General features: G+C 43.3%; 1 protein-coding gene across 1 annotated transcript in view; it reads left to right on the top strand.

Moving 5' to 3' along the window:
• The window catches only part of VSTM4 (V-set and transmembrane domain containing 4), a 78,466-nt gene that overhangs the window by 27,980 nt on the left and 36,307 nt on the right, over positions 1 to 14,179 (top strand). The window contains exons 4-5 of the mRNA XM_065919945.1: positions 5,922 to 6,029; positions 11,593 to 11,626. Coding sequence (XP_065776017.1) covers positions 5,922 to 6,029; positions 11,593 to 11,626 — 142 coding nt within the window. The remainder of the gene's footprint in view (positions 1 to 5,921; positions 6,030 to 11,592; positions 11,627 to 14,179) is intronic.

The following is a 14,179-nucleotide window of genomic DNA, read 5'->3' as shown; positions in this document are numbered from 1 at the left end:
GGCTTCCCTGCCGCGTGCACATCACTCCCGCCTGCCGGCCCCACCATCTGCTTCAGGGAGGCCTGGGCTAGGGGCAGTGGGGAGACAACTTTCTGCATGGCGGCTTGCAGTTGAATCTAACAAAGACGTTGGTGTCTTTGAAAGTCCAGCAGCAGAAGATGAAACTGCAAGTGATTTCGGAGAACATAGCAAGATTTTTAGAATTATTTTGAGTGTTCAGGTGTATGTGGTATTTGAAAAGCTAAGCCTGGATTTCGTTAAGTGTAGATGTTTTGTTCAGCTTGAACCTGAAGGTGAGGATTCAGCCTCCGGACAAGCATTGTTTGGCCTGGCCCAAGTTTTACAACCTCTGAGCTAACATTTATAATGAGAGAAGCATTTATATAAAAGGAAAAGGTGAAAGACCGGGCAACTTTGGGCCAGTATCCAGCCTGAGAACGGCATCTGGAGCCCTACTGTGGCACCCGGGGAACACTGGCTCTAGCTTGCTGGCAAAAACTATCCTGGAGTCTTAGCCACTTGTGCTGGCATTTCAGATGGCTCAGGGTTTAACATTTGTTTTCCGAGAAAGACAGGGGAGGTGGTTTTAGTGTTCTGAGTAGTTCCAGCAGGGAGATTGCCTTTATGCAGCAAAGGAAGGCTTGAAAACAGAGGGAAAAACCAGCAACCTGGGGTGCTACCCAATCCAGGGAAACCTCAGGTGTTCTTGAGCTTTTTGTCCTCCTACAAGGTGATATTGTTTAATGTTCCTGTGGCTTTGAGAATACAATAGAGCAGGCATGATCCGTGCTAAGGCTGTGGGGACCCACGTGAGGGTGGCTGGTGCCTGCTGGCCAGTGTCCACAGCCCGGAGGGCCTGTGTGCTTGGCGGTGCAGCTGAGCCTTCCGGACTGGCCAGATGTTTTATGACTCTGTAGCCGTGGCTGCCTGTGGAGAGCCCCTCTGTGCACGTTGAGGAGGCTGTGATCTGAAACTGTCATGTGGGCCTCCTGGAGCCCTTTGCCTCCTGCCTGAGAGTGTGCCACAGATGTCTGCAGTAGGTTTGGGGGGACACTGGTGGGAGAGTCTCCCTGTGACCTCATCCCTCTTTGATTCCTGCAGTCCTGAAACCAGAGATGCCATCTGATAAAGAGGGGAACTCGTGACTCAGGTCGCTCTGCTCCATCGACACAGAGACATAAGGAAGAGAGTTCTTCTCTCCATCCCAATCCTGAAGCCCAATTGCCATTGCCTTTTGCTCCCGGGGCCCGAGTCACCGGAATCCTTTTGAGACAGATGCTGCACCCACCTGCCCGCGTTCTGTCTGCCTGGCACTTTGACTACATTTGTTCCCCAACCTCTAGAGCCAGAAATGGCTCTGTAGTCCTGTTCCCGGAATAGTTTGCTCAACAGTGTGTGAATCCAGGACTGGCCATATGTTATTCGTGTTCTGGCCTGTCCTGTATCCTGTCATGAGTCCCAGGCTGTGACCTCTGCTCTCTCCCTTGTAATTTCATGTTAAATGGAAGCCCAAGCTTGTCCCCCTACCTGCCCACTTGCAGAGTTCTCTACTGAATTAAGCTGCAAAGCCCACACATCTGAGACACAGGCATCTCTTTAGAAAGGCAGTTTTGATCTCACTTACAGGAAACAATTTCCTCTGTGTCTGTCTCAGTCTCCTCATACCCCATGAGCTCCTTGACTCCAGTTATCTGGCTCTATTCCCACCATCCTACTAAAGGGGCTCTCCTCCAGGACTTCTCCAATAACTTCCTAGTGGGAAAACCCAAGGATGCTTTCCAAGAGCACTGGATTCTATTGGGGAAACTTTCTTACGACATTCCACTCTCTTGGCTTCTACAGCTCTCACTTGGTCCTCCTCGACTCCTGCGCCTGGCTCCCGCTCCATTTGTAGGATACTCTCTCTCACACTCACCTGCCCTTCTTCCTAAATATTAGTGTAAGTACTCCCTTCCCCAGCAGCCTTGTCCTCCTGTTCTTTCTGTTGATTGAACCCAGGTCTCCTGTATTGTCAGCAGATTCTTTACCCTCTGAGCCACCAGGAAAGCCCCTTTCTATTGACACTTAGCTTATTTTTTAGTCTAGGCTTTGATGTTGCCTTCTAAGAAGCTAACTCAAGCTAGCTTAGGTGAATATTCTGGCTGAGCCTGAGACCAAGGGAGGCTCTCCAGGGATGGGACTACCTAGGGCCTCCCGGGGACCCTGAGATGTGTGATTCTGTCCCATTTCCCCTTCTTTCTCCTGACCATAACCTTATCTGCTTCTCCAGACTTCCCTGCAAGCCAGCCACTCCAGGAGGCTTACTGCTTGCTTTTTCAGCTTCAGCACTCAACCAGCTGCTTCTCCATGTCCTAATAGCTTTATAAATGTGCATTCTTGCCAACTCAGCAATTCCACGTCCAGGAACTTAAATCTTGAGAACACAATGTGAGAGTCATTAAGGTTTAAGGTTATGAATACTCATCTTAGAATCATTTCTTATAAGGAAGTTAGGAACAATTTGAGTAGCCAATGATAAGATACTAAGTCACTCATGATGATGTATAAATGGCAGAAACTTTTATCATATTTTTCAAAATTAAAATAACTTTTTGAAGAGACCCTAATGAGAAAATGAGATAAAATAAAAAGCAAGGTATAAAACAGTTATGATCTTAAAACTATATGCATATACATCATAAAGTGTAGCACCTCAGAGTGATGGATGGCTGATGACTTGTTTCTCTCTTTCTTTTTCTGCTTTTATTCTCTCTCTGCATTTTTGCGTTTTCTGTGTTATTTTAACTACAGCTTACCTCAGCGGTCCAGTCTTCTGGAAAGCCCCCCAAACCTTCCCAAGCTGGATGGGTCCCTCCTCTGTGTGTTTCTGGTACTGGGCACATATTTCTGTGGTTCGGGTACCATGTAGCCCTCTGATTTCTCGACAAGAAGACATTTGGATATTCATGATTTTATCTCTTGTACTTAGGAGCAGGCTGAATATCAGTTCAGTTCAGTTACTCAGTCGTATCGACTCTTTGCAACCCCATGGACTGCAGCACACCAGGTCTCCCTGTCCATCACCAATTCCTGGAACTTTCTCAGACCCATGCCCATCGAGTCAGTGATGCCATCTAACCATCTCATCCTTCTCCTTCTGCCTTCAATCTTTCCCAGCATCAGGTCTTTCCCAATGAGTCAGTTCTTTGCATCAGGTGACCAAATTATGGGAGCTTTGGCATCAGTCCTTCCAATGAATATTCAGGACTGATTTCCTTTAGGAATTGACTGGTTTGATTTCCCTTCTGTCCAAAGAACTCTCAAGAGTCTTCTCCAATACCACAGTTCAAAAGCATCAATTCTTCAGCACTCAGCTTTCTTTATGGTCCAACTCTCACATCCATACGTGACTACTGGAAAAGCCATAGCTTGGACTATATGGACCTTTTTTGGTAAAATAATGTCATTGTTTTTTAATATGCTGTCTATGTTTGTCATGGCTTTTCTTCCAAGGAGCAAGCATCTTTTAATTTCATGGCTACAGTCACCATCTGCCCATCTGCAGTGATTTTGGAACCCAAGAAAGTAAAGTCTGTCACTGTTTCCATTGTTTCCCACCTATTTGCAATGAAGTGATGGGACCAGATGCCATGATCTTAGGTTTTTGAATGTTGAGTTTTAAGCCAGCTTTTTCATTCTCCTCTTTTACTTTCATCAAGAGGCTCTTTCTTTCCTCTTCACTTTCTGCCATAAGGGTGTTGTTATTTGCATATCTGAGGTTATTGATATTTCTCCCTACAATCTTGATTCCAGCTTGATTCTGATCTTTATTCCAGGCTGAATATGTCTGTTGGCTGAAAACATTCAAGTCAGCAGAGAAGCATTTTTAATAAGTTCAAACATTTACCAAGTTCAAATACCTGCAAGTTCAAATATATTTTGCTTTGTGAGCTTTCCTGGTAGTGCAGATGGTAAAGAAGCTGCCTGCAGTGTGGAAGACTGGGGTTCGATCCCTGAGTTGGGAAGATCTCCTGGAGAAGGAAATGGCAATCTGTTCCAGTATTCTTGCCTGGGAAATCCCATGAACAGGGGAGCCTGGGTTGCAAAAGTTGGACATGACTTAGCAACTAAACCACCACCACCACCAAATTTACTGATCGGTTTGGAAAAATTGACATCACAAAATGTGGAGACATATAATTCATAAATGTGTTATATCTTTCCATTTATTTAGGTCTTCTTTAATTTCTTTCAGCAACTCACTCCAGTATTCCTGCCTGGGAAATCCCTTGGACAGAGGGGTCTGTAGAAAAGACCGGACATGGGTCGGACATGACTGAGCGACTAACACTTTCATTTTCACTTTATTTTTGCTTCCTACAAGCTTTAGATAATGCTTCCGGTTTCCCTTTCAATTTCTGGGCAGTTTGGGCATTTTATCAATCAGACTGATGAATAAGTTGATCACTGGAGTTTAAGAAATGACTCTATATACTGTTATGGGCTGAATGTTTGTGTCCCTAAAATCTGTATATTGAAATCCTAACCCTTAATGTGATGGTATCAGGAGGTAGGGATTGCGGGGGAGGGGATGCCGGGGGGTGATGAGGTCATGAGCATTGAGCCCCTATGAATGGGATTAGTGTCTTTATTCGAAGGGACCTGTGAGAGCTTACTTGCTCTCTCTCTGTTCTCTTCCATGTGAGGATACCAGGAGAAGACATCTCCAAACCAGGAAGAGTCCTTATCAGACACTGGACCTGCCAGTGCCTTGATGTTGGGCTTTCTAGTCGCTGGAACAGTGAGAAATAAATTTTTGTCATCTAATTCACCTAGTCTTTGGTATTTTGTTATAGCAGCCTGGTTTAAGATAGATATGAACATGATTTAATCTTTGGACTGTAAAGCAAACTTATTTTGAGATATTTGTAGATTGACGTATATTTCTAATAAGTAGAGAGATTCCTTGTACCAGTTTCACCCTTTTATCCAGTTTCTCTCAAGGCATCATCTGGAAAAACTGCAGTATAACATTGCAACCAGGATATTGACACTGATACAGCTGAGATACAGAATATTCACTACAAGTCTAGCTGATAGCAAGACCCATTTTTTTTCCCCACCCACTCCCTCCTTAATCCCTGGCAACCACTAATCTGTTCTCCATTGCTACCATTTTTGTCACTCCAAAACACTTTGTGTAAATAAAATCATACAGTATGTAATTTGGGGGGATTTTTTTCTCACTTAGTATAGCTCTGTGCTAAGAATTGTTCCGTTTTATCACTGAGAAGTGTTTCATGGTATGGATGGAGCACTGTTTAACCGTTCACGCATAGAAGACCATCTGGGCTGTTTCCAATTTGGGGCATTATGAATAAAACTGCTACAAACATACACAGCCAGGTTTTTGTGTGAACTTAAGTTTTCATTACTCTGAACAAGTGCCCCCAGCAAGCGATTGCTGAGTTGCATGGTAGTTGTTGGTGTGTCCTTTTAGAAACCACCAAACTGTTTTCAGAAGTGGGTGTACCATTTTACATTCTCACCAGCAAGGTCTGAGTGACCCAGTTTATTCATATCCTCGTCCACGTCTATCATCATCCTAGTTTTATTTTGGTTATTCTGATAGGTATATGGGCTATGTCATTCTTCATAAGGATACCTATAGAACACAAGTTTTAAATTTTGATGAAATCCAATTTGATAAGTGTTCCTTATTTGAGTAATGCTTTGGTGTTGAGTCTGAAAATTCTCTGCTTAGTTCTTGATCTCAAAGATTTTTCTTCTCTTTTTCCAGAAGTTTTCTTGTGTCTACTTTACATTTAGGCATGTAGTTCATTTTGAGTTGAACTTTGATAATGTGTGGAGTTCTTTTTATTTGGAGCATCTGCTCTGGTGTGGCCTCTCCTAGCAGTGACCCTCGTGTTCCTGCTTTTCAGATCTCTACGTGTATGCTGTGCTAGTGTGCTGTGTGGGGATTCTCAGCGTTCTGCTCTTCACCCTAACCATCATCTGGCAGTCTGTCTTTAGCAAGAGGAAATCCAGAGGTAAGAGAATGGATAAAGTCATGTCTGGAGTGTGAGCACAAGCAAACCACAGACAGACAGAAGATGGCTGGGCAAAGTATCACTTTGGTTGAAAAACGCATCCTGAGTCAGGGGGTTATTTACCTGTGACTGGCAAGCAAAGTAAGTGGGGGGGGTTATGTCTCCCTTAGACTGTGCTAAAATCAACCGTAACCACTGTTGACATCATTGCAGTTCCCCCCTTTTCTTAAAGCCCTTCCTTCTGCGGTTTCTGAGTGCCCTCACCTCTCTCTTCCTCCCAGAAGAGGCTGTGGGGTCAGATGACCCTGGGTTTGATTCTGGTTCTGCTACTTAAGACTGGGTTTTGAGACACATTCCTAATGCACTCTGAACTTTGGCTTTCTTATTTGTTAAATGACATGGGATGGACACCATCTTCTTTAGACTGAATATTGCTGTGTGTTCTTAATTTAATTACAGCATCTGGCACTGTATCTGGCAGGGATTAGAAAGGCTTCCCTTCCCTTCTCCTGTCCAGTCTGAGTGTTCACTTCCTTCTGCCTCCTTCCTTGTTGATGTCCTTGTCCCCTGGATTCTGTCTTCAGCCCCTTCCTGCTTTAATCTTTCTTCCTTAGTGATTGCAGTAATTGCAACTCTGACTCCAATCTCCCTGTGAATACTGCCTGCTTTCTCTCCCTAGCCTCCTCCTCTCACCAAGCCTCCATGACACGTTTCCACCAGCTCCTGTGTGTTTCCTCTGAAATACCCTTCCTGTGCCCTCCCACTTAGGAATTTCTGAAATAGATGGGGACACTGCAGCTCCCAGAGATGACCTGGGTAACAGCGGGACTTTGGAATTAAAATAACTCCAGTTCAGTGACAACTCTTCACTTCCTATCTGATGTCTTACCTACCATGCCTCACCTTCTCCATCTAAATAGTGAGGAGTACAATAGTATATCAATCTCATAGCATTGTTGTGAGGATTAAGTTAAAAAAACCACAAATGAAACCCTTAACACATTCTGGTTCCCTGTAAGTATCCTGTATTTATGATGACATGTGGGTATAGTTATTAATATATATAATAATGATTACTGTTAGCCTAAGTTCATAAAGCTGGCAAGTATTACATTTGGAGCTCATGGCTTCCGGGGAAAATAAAGGACACCGAGCAGCATTTCTAGAGGGGATTTTCTGCAGAGGTGCAGGCAGGGCTAAGGGAACCAGGGAGAGACGGAGAGGGAGGCCCTCGGGGACCAACACCCATGGGATGCTGTTTCTACTCTAGACCTTAGGGGACAAGAGAAGGAGAGGTTCTGGAATTTGTGAGAGCTGCAGCTTTCAGAGAGTTGTCACTACTAGGAGCCTTAGAAGAAGGATTCAGCCAGGCCAAACCAGGCGGGAGCAGGGAGTGAGCCAGGAGCCTGTACTCCTCAGCCCCTCCCTGCCCTCCTCCTTCACGCATCCCAGGGATGCTTTCCTTTGGTCCTGCCACCCAGACCTGAAGCCACAGGGAAGTGCATAGAGGTCAGCCTCCAGGGCCTGAGTAGAGTGGAGAAGGGTGATGATGACTGGGACGGGAGCACAGAGCTCCGAAGCACCCGAGACAGAGCCAGACGTCTTCCGCAGCCCGCGCCCTGCCCACCGTGCTTGGTCTGTCAGTTCTGCCTCCCAGGTGCCCCCCTCCATGGCTGTGCCCACCTTCTCCACAGTGTCCAAGCTTTTCTCCTGTTGCAAACGCTTGATGACTTTGATGAGCTCGTAGCGCATGTTGCACATGTGCAAATGTATTTGCCTCCCTCCAGGCAGATAGCGTGCAAGGCAGGGACCATGCCTCTGACCCATTCTCCTTGGAATTTGGGAGATGACAGCTGTTCACCAAATGGTGGGCAAGTGGCTTTGTCTCCCAGCTGCTTTGCTCCCAGCTGCTGGAGTTCGGATGCCACGTGGGCAGTCCCCAAGCCTGTTTTGCTGTAAAGGCATCTGTTCCTGGGCTCAGGGGCATAATGGAGAAATCTGCCTGGAGCTGCAAGTCCTGGTAGGCTGTGGGCAGAAGCAGGGAAACAGAGCCACATAGGTAGTTCAGTAGAGTCCTTCTTTTCCAGAGTCTACAAGCCAGACCAGGACACATACTCCAGGCCTCTCAAAGAGCCACTGGGGACCCAGGTCTTAGCTGCCCTCAACCCCCTGGGAGTGGGCCCAGATGGCCTCGTGTGTACCTGCACACAGCGTCTGAAACCCTGTGAGCTGTCAAGGGCTTGGCCTGAGTACCCACTGCAGGCTAGACCCCTTGTTGGTCCCTTCACATTCTCACGAATCCTTACTGCCAGCCCGAACAACAGCCTTTGTTGCTCCCTTTTGACCAAGGACACAGCTGGGGAGCTTGTCCAAGTCCCCAAAGAAGGGAGTGGTGGAACCCAAGCCCAGTCCCATCCTCGGCCTTTGTGTTTCTGTTCAAGAAAACCTCAGCCATCTGCGGACTTGCCAAGGAATTTTCCTTCAGCCTTCCATGCGGTTGTTACTGAGGTCCTTCCTCGACAGCAACTCATAGCACCCGCAGCAACTTGGAGCTTGGCATCAGTCTGGTACAACTGCCACCTGCAGGCTGGCATCCTATAGCCCAGGCAAGACCATGTCCAAGCTGGGGTTAGCCCTCACCTGGACATGGTAGCCTTAGAGCAGATTGGCCAAACCTTCAGGAAGAGACCTCAGAGGCCCTAACACTGCTACAGGGACTGGCAGGATGGGGGCATGGCTACCTCCATCCCTAATTACCCGTGACAGGGACAGGCCTGTCCTGTCCCCAGGGGGGATGATGGTCTTCAGCCTGGATGTGTCATTTGGGAGCCTTAGCCATGCAGTGGGTATTGTGTGGCCTGAGCTGAGGAGGCAGAGAAAGGTGGCCAGAACCTTGGGCTCCCAGGTATCTTCCTACTAGAAGAGGTAAGAGAAACAGCCCTTCCTTTTAGAGTCCTCAGAGTCCAGAAGATCACAAGTTCCCATTTAAAAGCACCACATCCTGAATTTCTGCTTCTATGCACAGGGGTTGCCTTGTGTGGCACCGAGAGCCTTTGAATCAAGAGCCCTGGGTACTAAGCTATGACCCATGGTGGAGACTGGCTCCAGAACCACCCTTTATGGCTTTGCCTCTCTTCCTGGTCTCACTTCCTCACTTGCCAGTGGGTTTCCCAGGATTCCTTCCCACATAGACTCTGCACTTGAATCCTTTTCTTATAGACAGACTCTGCTTCTGGGGACCCCTAGCTAAGACAGGTGATGCAGTTATGTCATCAGCAATGATTATGCTATGCATGTTTAAGGGAGATTCCAAGCAAGGTCTAGTTATATTTTTCTGTAAAATAGTATGTGTATAAAATTTTGCATGAAGGTTTTAAAAATGTCCTTATTCCACAAGTCTGTAGGTGTTAAACTTTTTTCTGGATTGAGTTCTCAGTAAATACTGCATGACTAGTAAAGATTTAGAAAATAAATATAAAATTAATCAAAACCACATAAATATATTATAAGTTTAGATAAATAATTAATAATCACAAGAAGTAAAATGTTATTGGAAATGGATTTTTATTTTTACTTCATATAGCCTTGTATGGATTTACTTAGTAATAGAATTCAGCATCGTTTCTATTCCTATATTTTTAATAGATGTTAGCTCTGCAAAATCTCAGTATGAAAAGAGGCAGGAATGGATGAAGTTTCCTTACACTACTTGATACTTTAAACTGCTTTCAAGTTATATGTCAAAAGTCATAATGATCTATCATGGAAAATGATTTTAATTCTCTACCAGCTGACGACTGGATTAGCTCATATTTCAATCCTTGTTGAAAGCAAAATATTGGAAACCTCTCCTCTAGTGAAAAGTTTATGTGCCCAGTCATTAGTCATTCACTTTCTCAACACTGACACCAAAAGTCCAAATCATTTACTGATTCATTGAGGCCATTGATGTGCCTACTGGCTTTTAGCCCCAGGACAGGTCTCTGTAGTACAAGTCAGGATGGGTGAAAGGAATGCCTTGATTTTATGAAGTAGAAAGGCTCATTTAACAGGGAGAGAGGGAAAGGAATACAGTTAGGCTTAGGGCAAGTTCCAGGGGAATGAATTCTAAGGAAAGAATAACAAAGGAGGTGAGGATCCAGAAAATGATGTCCTTAAAACTGTTCTTTCCAGGGGTATGCAAGCCCCAGACTAAAGACCACTGACCCGTATAGTAAGCTTAGGATAGTGCCAGGAAGACATGGCGAGTTCAATAAATATGAACTATGATTTTATTATTAGTGCAACTATAAATTATCCAGCAAATAGTAGGTATTTAGTAAACACAATCCAGAAAGAGTTCAGTTACTAAAAAGGTGTTGGATCAGATAAACCAAAAAAACTCCCGAAAGCTGAGATTCTGTCATCCTGGTCTGGAGCCTGCATTGGTCACCTCCATCACAGATCACTTCAAGTGTAGGAGCTTGAAACAACTTTTATTTGCAGATCAGAAAGGTGAACTGGACTCGAGCAGTTCTTCTGGCCTCAACTGGATCATTTGTGCAGCTTCAGCCTGCTGGTGGGGCAGTTGGGGCCTGGCTGCTTAGGGCCTCAACTGGGATGTCTTATGTCTGTTCCGTGTGGTCTCATCTTTCAGTAGGCTAGCCAGGCTTGTTTGTGTGGTGACAGAAGAGTTCCCTGCAATGAGAGAGAGAGAGAGGGCACAAGCCTCAAAGCACAGGGCCTTTTATGCTTCTGCTTGTGATTCTTTGGCTTATGTTTCATTGGCCAAAGCTCATCACATGGCCAAGCTCGGTGTCAGTGTAGGAGGGAGTCACGTAAGGATGTGGAGAGATAGAATATATTAATGTGTGATTCATTGGGGCCATCGATGTAACACTCTACTACACAACTCCAGGGCCCTGTGGTTGTTTCATCTTTACTTCTATTTGAGGTAAGTTCAACAGTGAGCTTAGATTGGACACTTATTAGGATAACTGCCTAGGTATTCTTATTTTTCCTTTGCAGCTAGAATTTTTTTTTTCTTTTTCTGAAGGCTACCTACTATGAAGAATGTCATTGCCAAAAAAAAAAAAAAAAAAAAAAAAAAGACTGTCTTTCCCAGGGCCTCCTTTCAGTCCTGGAAGAGCTTTGATCATAGAATGAAAACCCACTTTATAGAGAGGAGCATCTAAGTGGAAACAAGTTGCCCTGAGAACCTTTTCTCCTAACTAAGGCAGAGCTCTGAGATTGGGTGACTCTGTCATTCCAGGACTCTTCAGGTTAGAATCCAACTCAACCTGGCTTGCCAAAAAAAAAAAAAAAAAAGAATACTGGGGGCTATGTAACCAGGAAGTCTGAGGTTTACGGCTTCATGCCTGGCTTGATCCAGGTGTTGAACGATATCAAGTCACCATGGGGTCCTTGCTATGAGTCTACTGTACTCATCCAGAGATAACCTGGAGAGGTGGTTAGCGCAAACACTGGACAACACCTGGCCACCTACATTTCCTAGTAATTCCTGAGGCATGTATATCTAAGGTAGTATTTATTTACCATCTTCTATTTCTTTTTCCTTTCACAGTGAGACACTATTTGGTGAAATGCCCTCAGAACAGGTAGGAATATTTTCTTCCTTATTCCATGTGAAATCTTTGCTATTTTACTTTCTTTTGATATTACCAAGAAATTGGTTAAACTCATATCTTTATCTTAAGGTCTGCTTATTAGTTTACAGATTGACCTAAAAACATGTATTCTGCATGCACTTGCATGTTCCCAGATTTCATATTCTGGTTCTCACTCCCAGAGGGGCCAGTGAACATGTGACTCATGCTGGCCCAATGTGCATGCTGGAGGATGCTTGGCACCTGCTCCTGGAGGACTGTTCCCCTGTGTAGGAAGGGACTGGCTGATGGACTGAACCACCTTGATGCCTTCTGACCACAAACACTCCTGATCCACTTCCACCAATGCCTACTTGTCCTATGCCCTACTCTACAGAATGTGTCCATTAGTGACAGGCACGCTAAGAGGCTAGCCTTTTAGCTGATGGGACACACCTTGCATGTAACAATAGTTATAGTAGATATTGCAAACCCAAGAGTAGTTAGAAATTTGAGACTTTTTTTCCAGACAGGATGGGTAAGATCAATTTCTCCCTGCTCTTCTTCCCTGCCAATAAGCATAACTATCAATTCTGGAAATAATATAAGAGACCAACAAAGGAGGACTCTGAAAGGTAGTAAGACAAAAATTATGAAAGACAAAGGCAAAGAAAAAAAATCTTAAAAACAACCAAAGAGAAACAATTTATTACCTATGGGGAAACACATATTTGAATGATAGTGCATTTGAATGACAGTGGAGGGCCGAAAGAAGCAGCACATTTTTCTATACAAACAGTAACAAGAGAGGTGGTAGTTAATATCAAATAAGATATCATGTAAGACAAGAAATATTGCTAAAGATGAAGAAGGAAGGTTTTTTAATTATAAAAGATCAACTCATCAGGATGATATGACACGTTACGTGGGCTTAACTACAGAGCCTCAACATACGTGAAGCAAAAAACAGAAAATTGAAAGATTTTCAATTATTCTAGAACAACAGCTGGAAGTTTCAATGCTCCACTCTCAGAAATTGATAAGAGTACCTAGACAGAAAATCAACCAGGACACACAAGATGGAGCAATTTTACCTGACAAGTAAGAATAATTTGCTCAGTGACTGCACAATATATTCTTCTCAAGTGTATTAGGAACATTCTCCAGGATAGACCATATACTAAGTCATAAAACATATCTTTATAAAATTAGGTATTTTATTTATGTAAGAAATCATACCAAGTCTGTCCTCTGACCACAACAGAATTAAATAGAAATCAGTGACAGAAAGAAATCTGGGAAATTCCTCAATGTTTTGAAAGTTTAAACAACATACTTTTAAATACTGTATGGATCAAAGAATTCAAAAGAGAAATTAGAAAATATTTTGAATTAAATAAAAATGAAAACACAGCATATCAAAACTTATAGGATGCAGCTAAAATAATGCTTACATAAAAATTTACGGCCTTTAAATGCCTAGATCAGACAAGAAGAAAGGTCTAAAATCAATACGTTAAGCTTTCACCATAAGAAACTAGAAAAAGAAGTGTGAGTGAAATTAAAAGTAAGAAGAAAGACCATAGTAGAGATTAGTACAGAAATCAATAGCATGGAAAACACATGTGCGCGCGCACGCACGCGCGCGCGCGCGCACACACACACACACACACACACACACACACACACACACAAAGAGAAGTATCAGTGAAATCAAAAGTTGGTTCTTTGTAAAGACCAGTTGACCTGACAAACCTTAAGTTAGATTGTCCATGAAAATAAAAAAGAGAGAAAGAAAAAAACCACTTACCAAAATTAGGAAGGAAAAAAGGAATTCCTACAAACCCTATAAAAATTAAAAGGTTATAATCCTCATAATCCCAATGTATTCTAACAAATTAGACAACATAGATGAAATGGAAAAATTCCTAGGAAAACAAAAATTTCCCAAAACTGATTGAAAAATAAAGCTATACTCTGAATAAGCTGTAGTAAGTCAAGAAATTAAATTGTTAGCAAAACACTAAAAAACTAGTAAATATAATATTAATAAAGAGGAGTAGATTCACAGATATAGAGAACAAACTGGTGGTAATCAGTGTGGAGAGGCAAAGGAGGAGGGACAGGATAGGGGTAAAGGATTAGAAGGTACAAACTGGTATGTATAAAATAAGTATACTACAAGGATATATGGTACAACACAGAGGGTATAACCAATATTTTTTTCCAATATTTTATAATAAGTATAAATGGAATATAACCTTAAAAAATGTGTATCACTATGTCATATGCCTGAAAGTTGGTATTGTACAGCAACTGTAGCTCAATTTTAAAAATGAGCAAAAAGATTTGAATAGATAGATATATATCTTCCCTAAAGAAGATATATAAATGACTAACAAGTTCATGAAACTGTGTTCCATATCATTAGTATTAAAGAAGTGTCATTAGAACCATAATGTCATGCCACTAAACACCCACTACAATGGCTGTGATAAAAATGACAATGTCAAGTGTTGGCCGGGATGTGGTGAAACTGTATCTTGCTGGTGAGCATGTAAAATG

This window comes from Muntiacus reevesi, chromosome 2, assembly GCF_963930625.1.
Source record: "Muntiacus reevesi chromosome 2, mMunRee1.1, whole genome shotgun sequence".
NCBI lineage: Eukaryota > Metazoa > Chordata > Mammalia > Artiodactyla > Cervidae > Muntiacus > Muntiacus reevesi.
Note: the sequence above shows the minus strand (reverse complement) of the source record. Positions and strands in the feature narration are given on the sequence as shown.